General features: G+C 36.4%; 1 protein-coding gene across 7 annotated transcripts in view; it reads right to left on the bottom strand.

Moving 5' to 3' along the window:
• Window positions 1–12005, bottom strand: part of EVI5 (ecotropic viral integration site 5) — a 75616-nt gene that overhangs the window by 14321 nt on the left and 49290 nt on the right. For all 7 annotated transcript variants that reach the window (XM_018072066.2, XM_018072069.3, XM_018072065.3 and 4 more), the window contains one exon: window positions 6971–7066. In XM_018072066.2, coding sequence (XP_017927555.1) covers window positions 6971–7066 — 96 coding nt within the window. The remainder of the gene's footprint in view (window positions 1–6970; window positions 7067–12005) is intronic.

The raw sequence follows: 12005 nt of genomic DNA, 5'->3' as shown, positions 1-12005 counted from the left end.
TTCACTTTCCCCAGTTAATCCTCATATCTCCATTATTCTAAGGTATGTTATTTACTCCAAGTTATTTACTCTGCTTCTGAATGCAGTCTAGTGGTGCATCAGATAAGAGAACATTTGATTTGGGAAGCACTGAATTTGACTGAAAGGAATCCAAATAATAAAATTAATAGAGGAAAGAAATAATGCTTCCCGCTGGTATCCCATCTTCAAGCTCAGATGCTGTGATTGTGAGAGAAATAGGAGCTAGGAATGCTGCTGGAAGTGGACAACCCATCTGGTGCTACTCCAGTGGGTCACAAGAGCATCACAATTTTGTGCTCATCTATGACTGATGTGGAGTCATCATTTAGCTGCTTGTAAAGATATTCCCTCAACTCCTAATGGACAGCTTGGACCAAGGGTTCCCTGTGCCAGGGACCAGAACCACTCGCTGTCCCACAGTGATATAAGGTTATTAGCTAATAATAAAAAGAGGACATAATATGACAGCTTTTAAACACAGCTTACCTACCATATATATTTATGATATTTAAGATTAAAGGAACTGTTAATGTGGTTTATTCTTTCATCCTGGTACTGTAGTGCATTGAATTTTATTTAGGTATTTTATTGCGTGGCCCATATAGGTGTTTTTTTTAATCCTTCACACTGATGGGCTACAGTTTACTTTCCCTTCTCCATTTTAGTTTCAGCAGTGAAAAAGCCTAGAAAGCTAATGCAGGTTGCAAGATGTATCCTTAATTCAGCCATATTACCAGTTACTCCTTTGGTCACAACTTATGCATTATTTATCCTCAAAGTCATTACTTAAAGTGTTTTGAATTTTATTTACACAAGCAAAATCTTTTAAAAGCACAGTATTTAATCTCCAACTTTTATATCTTTTTTCATTAAGCCAATCTTAAAATGTTAGCTCACCAGGAGCATGATCAGACCATGAGATAACACCTATATCAGAATCTTGCTGACTGCATTAGGTTCTTAAAACATACTGTATCATCCATTCCTAGATAAACTCTATGTATGTGGGAATGGAAGAGTAGTAAGCTAATGGTCATTACTTCTTTGAATAGCCATCAACTTTTCAGATACTGAAATGGGAAATACCTTTAAAAACATCCCCCTTTTCTGCATTGTCAATATGCAAGAATTTAATCACTAGAATTTCACTTAAAGGTACTATTATAAAACCTTTTAAATGCCTCAGAAATTATTTTGGCAGAATAATAATGCCCCAAGTAATTTGCCATGTTATTCTTTTCCATCAGCCAAGCTGAAATATTGTTAACTGGACTAGTTTGTAGACAGTTTTCTAACTGTTGGAACAGCGTGCCACACTAACATCAGGATTTTGGTTTTCATTCAAATACCAAACACATGCATAAGATTTGCACATTAGAAAATCTCATCCTTGCTTCCTCTCAAAATATTACAATTAGTTGTCGAGAGCATATCTCAATACAGAGAAACGGCTAGGAGAAAACTAGCTCTGAATTCTGTCTCTGACAGTGGTCAATAGCAGATGCCTGCAGAAAAAAGGCAAAATATGAAGTTTCCCAGAATGTTCTTCCCAAACTCCAGCAATTAGCTCTCTAAATTCATGGGGAGGGGTGGGAGGTGGAATCAGTCCCTGCAGATGCACAGATGCCATAGTATAATTGAAAAACAGGCTGTTTTGAACATCCATATTTCTGCTTCCTAAGGAAAAATGTGCTAAGTGAAGGAAGTGTTGTTTCTCTTCATAAAGCTGTCCTCTAACACAGATACCCAATACACAGACGAATCATAGCTTCATGGAAAAATGCACTGAAAGGCTTTTGTGGATCTCACTGTTAGGCAGAATTTAGCCTTTAATATGAAAACCGTCATAAGCTTAAAACAAATCCCCATTTGAAATACTGTAGTAGTATAAATAAGAAAATGCAATTTAGGAGCAAAACAAACTCATTAAAAGATTCTGAGAGACACAAAAATCAGCTAACAATATGACAAACTTTGTAAAGTTTCATGTGAAACAACTTAAGCACTTCAGTCCGAAATCACAAAGTCTGAAAGACTGGAAACCACTTGCTTTTGTCTCCAAAGGTGTCTTGTGGTCTGCCAGTGTAGTTTGTGGGTAAGCACGTCAATTCTAATCTTTTGTACCACTCCTGTAATCTAGGTAACACATGCAAGCCTTGCAACATCCAACAGGAAGCAGAGGCAGCTGCTGGGTAATATGTATAAAGTGATTGCACGTACAGAGGGGTAGTGCATGAAATGCAGAACTTCAGCAGTTTATAAATCATTTAATTCCATTCGGTTTGAATTAAAAGGAAAAAGTGGAAAACTACAAACACCCTCTCCTTGTTTCCTCAGTATGTGATTTGTGTTGAAAAGAGAAACAACTTGTTCGAGATTCATCTTACTTTTAAATTTACTTAGTGGAAACTTGTAACAGTCCAAAACTTCCAGTGTATTCATTTCCACATAGGATAACAGCTTTACTTCAGTACTGCCTACTGAGTGGGATATGTTCTTGAACAGTAAAAATGTACCACAAAAGTTGCTTTCACTTATCATTTTGGTGTCTAATCAAAGGCAACTTCTGTGAAGTATTACCACTCCTTGTGCAGCCTGAGAATATATAACCGTAGTATGAATCGTGCAGTGTCTGTATACTCATGTCATTTATGTCACATTGATCAAAACACATGAGCTGGAAAGTCAAGTGACAGAATATAGTGCTCACTAGACCTTGTTTCTCCTGTGCCAAAGACAGGGCAACCAAGCTTCCGTACTTACTGGCAAGAGTAACAAAAGTTGCTCCACAAAAGCTGTAGCCTGTTGGGACTGCACAATGAGGAAAGCATTTTAGGCTAAAATCCCACTAAGCTGGAAGATAATACTGTAGAGATAGCTTTAAGAATGGAAGGGAATTGGAGGAAGAAAGAAAATGCTAGGTGAAAAGATTTCAATTCATGAAAAGAACAAATGGCAATTGGACACAAATTTCTGGAAAGGCAGACAGAGTATCCAAGTCCAGTGCATATTAAAAAGAAGTTTACATCATGACTTCCTGTTTGTGATGATCCTCAACATTTCAAGTTCTCACACTAGTTTCAACCTTCAACAATAAAGTCATAAGTCACAGCCATCTAACAACTTTGTGCCCAGCAAAGCAGAAAAGGTAGTACAGCACTAAATATACAAAACTTATCAATGGATTAGCTACTGGCTAACTAGAAATACTGCAGTCTGAGTATCCTTTCTTTATGCATCAGCTGTTCTTCGAATGTTGAAAGGTTGTGTAAAAGATTAAAGGATAGCTGTCAGTAACTTTCTAGGGAATGAACATAAAACCTGACATATATTTACTGAAGTTAAAAGTGCAAGTTAATAATAATTGATCTATATGTATTTGATCTCTGAGTGAAATTATGGTTGCACTGAGGAATTTAAGAATTAATTCACTATTTTACATAACATTGTATGTTACACTCAGTATTAAGATTCTAATCCATATTTGGTTGTTCAGGTTAGTGCAAAGAAAGAGGTGCATGTAAGTAGATCAAAGATAATGTCCATGGAATCAGAATTGTTAAGGCTGGAAAAGACCTCTAAGATCAGAGTCCAGCCATTAACTCAACACTGATGTGTTCACCACTAAACCAGAAGCTTACAGAAGTCTAGAGAATCTAGTAGAGCAGAAGCCTGCAACTTCTTGTTACAGTGTTCTCAAAGCTCAAAATATTGTCTGTTTGCTTTCCTGAAGTGTTCGTAAAATACAAGTTTAAGACCTACTGTGAAGTAGCCAATATACAGTTTAGCTTACTGTCCCACAGAAATCCTCTGGTTAGGTGTAAAAGGAATCAGGTAGGCAGCTTGTTAGAACAGGCCAAAAATCCAGTATAGTAATTCCATTTATAGTTATTTTACTTTATTTGAAAGGGAAGAAAAAAGGCATTGTCTTTTTCTATTTAATTTACATTGTACATTTCATAGCTTTGTACCTCATCGGTTCAGTTTTGGGTGCCATACTACCAATTTCCAGTATGTGCAGTTTTATTCAGTAACAGGAACACAACTTGAATTTACTTCAAGTAAGTCTTGTTATAATATTAATTGAAGACTGACTGTAGCATTACTATTCCTGGATGAGTAATAAAAGCAGCTGAAATTTATCCTTTAGGCTGCAAGCTGCACTATATTTAAGACACATGTAAAATTTTGAGCTCTGAAAAAGATGACCAAAATTAAAAATTTATTTTTAAAAAATTTTGTTCATACTTTTAAAAACTTCCAACCAATTGCCCTTTGTAATTTGAGTCCATTGATCTGAAATGATATGCAGAGTTCCAATACGTGGCTGATTTAGGTCACCACAGTAGAACGGCTGAGAGAAATATCTGAACTTTGAGGGTCTAACTCTTCTCCACTTAAAAAGTCAAGAGAAGTTACAGCAGCAGCCTTTTGCACCTGTGCCATAGTCAACTCCCACCCCCACACCACCTTCTAGTGGAGAGAATTCAGCTTTAGTCGCTGGGCAGTACTAACAACTCTCTCTTTGCTGTCCCTTTTGGTGTTCCTCACTGATATTCTAGGTTTGCCCTGTCCCTGGCTACTACCTTGGCTTGCAAACGCTGATGAAACAGTTTAAAGTTACAGCATTACAATATATTAGAAGGTAATCATACAGTCAGCAAGAGCTCTGTTCCATTTCCAGTGCCTTTTACATGCTAACCAGTTGGGAGGTTGTGGTCAGCATGTCACATACACCATCACCCTATCTTCAGGAAGATGAATTTGCAAACATGTAACGTTTCTTTTAACTTTTGCAGAAGTAGAATCAAAAAGCAGCTAGCCAAAAAGCAAAGCACACAGTCATTAATGGATGTATATATGAAGGTGCCTCAGTGCAGATTTAAAGTTGTTGAACTGGCAGTGACTAAATTATTCTAATTTTTACATTTACCAGTTGAGGGCAAACATTTTTGCCTCTTCCTGTTGCCATTTTGCTCAGATTTTGCTTTTTGAGGAAACACTGCAGGAAACACTACTTTCCCTCTTAATTTTTTATTTAAAAACTAGACAAATAGATACATAACTGTAAGAGAGGAAGGAAAAAAAAAGTCATTAGTAAACAAAGACTTTCAGGCTTTAAGAAAGGAAACATTCAGAATGCTGCCAGGGTAGAACATGTCTACTACATACAGAGTTTCATAAAATCATGGAACCACGAAGGTCAGAAAAGACCTGTAGGATTATCAAGTCAGACCATTTCTTCTTACTGTTTCTATGTGTCCTAGAATGACTTTGTTTCTGTAGTGTTTACCTAGTTTGGAAATTAAAAAATTAAGCCACAACAAAAAGAAATCTAGATGAGGAGTGGTCTTCTACATGGAATTACTCAAACTCTGCTGTTGTTAAAATTCATTATTCTTCATAGCTGGTATTTTCTTCAGTCAAATTGAAATGCTAATAAAGATTTGTCTAGGCTGAACTGTTTAAGAATCACTGGTATTACTAAGAATTATCATTGTTCTGTGAGCTAATGGACCTTATCTTCATTCCAACCTGTTCACACTAACTTACACACAGTAAACATGTACAATATTATCTGCCTTCATGACAACTGAGTTACTCACCAGGCACGTAACAAATGATTGTACTGAGAAAATTATGCAACAGCTTTACAACAGTAATTCCACTTTCCCCCACAGCAGTGTTTCTTACCTTTTAAACATACACCAAGCAGAAGAAAAAGCCAGTACAGTGCCTTATTTATTCATAATGCAAAAATACACTACATATCGGGCTTTCTGAGAATTCAGCAGGTGACTTTCTTATAAGGAACAAAGCAAGCTAGTTAGAGTGCTTTAATGGAAGAAGGCAGGTTATTGATTTTTAAATCTGTTTTTTAAGTGAGCTTAATGATTGGTAAAGGTGCTGGACTGATGGTCCTAGAGACTATCCTCAATCTACAGCATAGCAATCTATAGCATAGACAGCATTCCGAGATCCTCAACTGTATTACAGCTCTCAGGGGATTGATCCTAAAAGGTTGAATCTACTAAGATTGTTATGAAAACACTATCTACATTTAAAGAAAGTGTGTGTTTATTTAACAAAAGCAAAAAGGCACCAAACAAACAATTAGCAGAATTGCTCTATGATACTATGGTTTGAAGCAACACTATCAGAGCTGTGTATTAGAAGGCTATTGAAACAGAAGCAGACTATAATGCAAAGATGACTGGGCATTTTGCACACAGTGTAGTGTTAGGTAAAGACATTTCTTCACAATGCAGGATGAAGTGAAATGAGCCAGTGAGGATGGTAGTTACATAAGCTATCTCTGTTTCAAGACCTTCTGATCTTTTTAGCTAACAGAAAGTTACTACAACTATTAGAGTAAGGAAGTTTGAAGGCAGAAATTTCATAGGTTGAAGGTTTTGGCAGTTTAAAACTTACAAATCTGTTAACTGATATTAAGCAAGCATCCTTTTCTTTTTTTAAGCAATCTCAGTATAGTACCACATAAAATTCATCCTTGCAAGAGCAAGAACCAGAAAATCTACACATGGACTCTTCTACTTGAACAAATGCAGTTTAGTTTCTAACTGTAATAGCCTTAATAGTTGTAGCAAATAAAGGCATAAAGGGGCTTATTTTCATATACACAGCTCCAAATGCAGTAAATGCAACACGAACATCATCAACTCATGAAATTAAGGAGAAAAACCAAGGTGGAACATAAATGCTGATCTCCTTTAATATCAAATCATGTAACTAAGCAGTTTTTTGTTACTTTACATCCCAGGGTAAAGGAAAGATTCATGTATAAGAGTTTTATTGCATTCATTTAAAATAATGTACTTGGGTAAAATCAGGTACTGAAAATGTAATAACTGTTAAATAACCAAAACCTGCTGCAAGTGAAAGGACAAAAGGTACATGTGATCAGAGACTGTAGTATTTTATCACTTACCTCATGATGCAGCTCAGCTATCTGATCTTTCAGTTCTCTGATGTACTGGTTAGAATCAGATTTATTAAGCTGCCCTTGAATTTTTCCTTCTTCTTTCTGTTTTGGTTAAAAAAAGGAATCATATTCAAATTATTCAAAGATCTACTATATTAAAAATCTTAGTTTAACTGTCTGCATATTTTTGTCACAAACAGAAGCTAGTCCCAGACATCATTCAGCACTTTCATTTGGTTGAAGTTACAGCAGGTATCTAAGGGTGACAGTGGTTCAGACCAAGCTGACTCTCTCAGTACTAACAGGCAGGATTCTATGGAGGAGCATGAAGAATTACCAGCTTCACAGGTGGAATTCATGTCCTATGTACATGAGGTTGTATATTTGCTTTAGTAAACCCAATTCACACACACACACACGTAATATTATCAATATTACTAATAGTTCCTGTCCTAAATAGTTAAAATTACTTTATATTACTCTGAATGACTATGTCACTATACACTATAGTATCAAAAAGCATCAGTAAAGCAAAGTGTTAGCACAAATAGAACATAGGTGTCATAGCCCTTTTAAAACAGAAGTGTAATAAGCAGCTGAGCTTACACTGAAACTGGGTGCACAAGAGGACATGAAAAAGGTGTTCCCAAGTTAAGTCAGTATAAACTAACAGCAGAAGCAGTAACATTTAGCAGGTTGGTTTTGGCACTGCACAAAGAGCTGAAAGCTGTTTGTGTATACCATATGGGAATCACACACTTTCATTATATTTAAGTGATTTTATTGTTATTTTTTATTCCAGAAATTACACTGTAAAGTTAATGCAGATATTACAAAATAATCTGACATGTATATTTGCTCATGGAAGAACTGACTCTAACTACAGTCAGCTGGAGCTGAATATTGTGCACAAACCTGGTTTGCAAGATCCCCATTTTTAGTGAAAGGCAAGTAAGTTTCAGTTTTCCTTTCAGAACTACAGATTTTGTAGAGCTGGCAATTCACAAAAATGCATTTAGCACAAAAAAAAAAACGGAACCCTGCAATATCATTTTCTACAAACATGCTTTAAAAAAGGTCATGCTGTAACTTCCTCTTGAAACATTCAAAACACAAGAGATCAGAAGCTGAGCCTTTTAACTGGCTGCAACAGAAATTACATATTTCAAATTAAATAAGCTCATGTTCTAAAAGCTACCAAGTCTGTCTACAGTGGATAAATTGGAAGGATGACATAGAAAAAATTAAGAGCAAGGTATCAGTCTTCTTCACAGCTGCTGTTCATCTCTGAGCAATAGAAAAGATAGAGTTTATTTTAAAAAAGAAAATTAGACTAAGTTGATCCTGCCATTGCCTTTTAGAGGCACTCATGCAGGTGCAGTAGCAAACCACTGAAAAAACATGTAGGGGCCAGACACTATAGCATTAAAATATATTTTAATGTTTACCACATTCATCTAATTTAGAGAATAAATAATAAATAGATAGCTGAAAACTTAAATATTTTAGATGAACAAAAAAATTCAAAGTTTTATCTGTCAGATTATGATTAAGTTACCCAACATTCTTTAAAACTGTGAGAAAAGATTAATATTTCTCATCAATACATACATTTCCATACAAGTACAAAGTATTACCATGATCTGACAAATTGTTTCACTTTCTAGTGACATTTCATGTTAGAAAGTAACCTGAACTTAATGCAAATAATTCCCACCTTCTGATGAGCATTTGTTAATCAAAGGCAAATTTTAATGTGAGGAACTTAAATTTAGTAGTAATATTCTTTAACAGTATTTTTTCATTAAGGTGGCTTGACAGAATTCGAAAAGAAAAATTGTTGTCAGGAAAAACTTCAACATGGCAGTTCTTTTTAATGTGACCAAACCCAATGTTAACAGCTTTCCCTACTATCTGTTAGTATCTCTCACTCAGACAGAAACCTTCCTCTGAAAAATTCTATAGTTCTAGGTTTGCTTCTCAAGATTACCCTAGATTGTATGACATTTTCTATTACTTCCTGATTATCATAAAAACTTATTTCTTACTGTTTTTATCAAGTGATCTTAATATCATCCTAGAATCTCTTTTAAGGAGAGTATGGTATCTTTTAAGGTCAGTATATGTGCATTTTGAGATCGTGAAAACCTCCACAACTGCAAAACAAACCCTATATTCTGCCCCCATGCAGGTTAGATTCCAACTTGTACATCTTAATTCTAGATGACAATAGAACAGCGCCAAAACACAGCTAGTATGTCACTGTGAATGGTGAAAGCCCCAGAGACCACAAGGACACTCATGCTCCAAACAACACATGGAAACTGCACAAATAATTTAATGTTCATGTTTCATGAGTAGCTTAATCAAAGCTTGAGCAGCTTCAGCTTGGATAACACCATATTACATAATTCTTAACTCTTAACATAATTCTTAACAATGACCATCTAATCTAACTGCCCAACCAATTCAGGGCTGAATTGGTTAAAGCCTGTTAAGGGCATTGTCCAAATGCCTCAAACACTGACAGGCTTGGGGCATCGACCACCTCTAGGAAGCGTGTTCCAGCGTTTGACCACTCTCTGGTAAAGAAATGCTTCCTAATGTCCAGTCTGAACTCTCCTAGTGCAACTTTGAACCATTCCCACGTGTCCTATCACTGGATACCAGGGATAAGAGTGCCTCAGGAAGCTATATAGGGCAATGAGGCCACCCATGGCCATCCTTTTCTCCAAACTAAACAAGGCCAACATCCTTAGCCACTCCTCACAGGGCTTTATTTACAACCCTTTCACCAGCTTTATTGCCCTTGTCTGGACACTTTCAAGGATCGTCACATCCTTCTGAAATAGTGGGGCCCAGAACTGCACACAGTACTCCAGGTGAGGTGATACCATTAGTTACTAGACAGTCCCACTGACAGAAGAAAAATTAAATTGCTTTAATGCAACTTAATTTCATTTAATGCTTCCTATTGTAGCGTTTACTTTAGTAGGAACTGGACATTTCACTCTCCATTGTTTGTATACTGTGCCTGAATAGTTTTGTACTACTGTGCTTGAGCAGCTTTGTACTTTTGAGGACAGCACTCAAATCAACTGTATGGGTTCCAAACAACTCCACTGAAAATTTAGAAGTCTTTAAGGTATGAACATCGCACCTTTTAAAAGGAAATAGCATAAGCAATTAGTAATATTTCTTCATGCTTTATTTTTTAAAATCTAGAATTATAGACATAGGATGTGGGTTGCTGGTTTGTTGGTTTTTTGGGTTTTTTTTTGGAGGGGGAGCACTACTGTAGAAAATCTGTTGTATTTGGAGAGGTCATGACACTAAGAATAGCTGATCTCTAGGCAAACAATAGCCATTTTAAATTTAAAACTAAAATACAGAGAAAAAGTCAGATAACATGTCATAAGCAAAGTGTGTGTATTAACAGAATTGCAAGATAATGAAAGAGAGTCAATTCTAGAATCTAGGAATTTGTTTAAAACACCCTGCAGTTATATGTGAACGAATCTCTCTACATGCACAACCCACTGGGGTGCTGCTTCTGCATATTGGCACCACTGCAGTGCCCATCTGCTCTTCCCAGAAAGGTTTTTAGAAAAGTAATGCCAGTTGGTGTTATGTTGTAATAAAGATGCTTCATCTCAATTTCACTGCTTTGGAGGATTAATAACTCCTCCCAGTCTTACAGTCTCTTCCAACAGACCAGCTCCACCATGAGAAACCCCCGTATCATGAAAACAAACACGCTGTCAGCCAGGTATCACCTCTGCTCAGGTGATAGGTGCCTCTAACAGTGTACACAGCAGAACACAATCCAATCCCCTGCCCCAGAGGTTGTGTATATAGTGGGAGCAGCACGGGCAGCGAAGCAGGAAATGAGCTCTGTAGATTGTAAAACCCCATTGCTAAAACAGAACTCACTTAGGCCCTTCACAGTTTTGGAAGCTCTCACCTCTCTCATCCTGCTGTGAAATACTAGTGACTGTACTTCTGTACATACAAGAGTTACACTGAGAGTTCCTGAGAAGAAAAATCTGTACTCCAAAAATTTCCTTCTTAGAATGAGGAAAAATTCTAAAAGTATCAGCTGAGAATCATGGTTTTCATCTCATACTTGAATCCTCCTTTGTCTGGCTTTCCAGGAGAAAAATATCTTCCAAAGAAGCAGCAGTTAGTCTCAAACACCTGATACCTACTGAGAACTACCAAGCATGTGGAGACCTTTCAGACTCAGTCAGCAGACCAGCATGTATAGCTGGCAACACAAGAGTGCAGGGACAGAGTGCTTCAAAGAATGCCATTTTAAAATACCCAAAACTATTATTGTATAATCCCTCCCAAAATCAAGTTTAGTACTCATGATAAAAAAAGTGTTTAGACAACAAATAAATAAATCACTGGAAGTCACCCAAAAAACACTGGAGGACTTAAGCCTGCTTTTGCTGCTCAACGAAAGACACAGAAGATCAATGTAATCAAATTTCAGTTGCAGGTGTCTTATCCCAAGAGGAGCAAAAGGACAAAGTTTTATAAAACACTCAATTATCACATCAGAGTCGGAAAACACATCAGTGAGAAAATATGCCATTTTAAATCATAAGAAAACATCTAGGATTGTTTTCACTTTAATAACTGTAAATTTAAAAACACAGAAAAACAAAAAAATGGTTTTATAGGCAGTTGAACTCCAGGCACACTGGAAAGTTGCTGTTCCTAAGATAACAGTGTACCATCTTTACTAAAAATGGCTGGAAGATAGGATGTTTCCCTAACATCCTTGATTTTTTCTGACTTAGACATATTAACTTGTTAACGCCTTGTCTCAGCCTCTTTTCAGGGGAGACTTTAAAATTCTTACTCTTTGGCAAAAGATACTGCATTAAAAATGTAAATGAAGTATATTCAGAAGGGTAAATGTGGTAACTAGTGTCCTTTCAGTGACTTTACAGTGACTCATTCTATACTTTCAAAAACACATCACTAACATCACACACCACTATTGATAAGAGCAAAAAAAGGGTTTCCTGTA

The sequence above is a fragment of the Manacus vitellinus genome, unplaced genomic scaffold, assembly GCF_001715985.3.
Source record: "Manacus vitellinus isolate BGI_N305 unplaced genomic scaffold, ASM171598v3 scaffold_21_pilon, whole genome shotgun sequence".
Lineage (NCBI taxonomy): Eukaryota > Metazoa > Chordata > Aves > Passeriformes > Pipridae > Manacus > Manacus vitellinus.
This window is presented reverse-complemented; position numbering and strand designations above follow the sequence as displayed.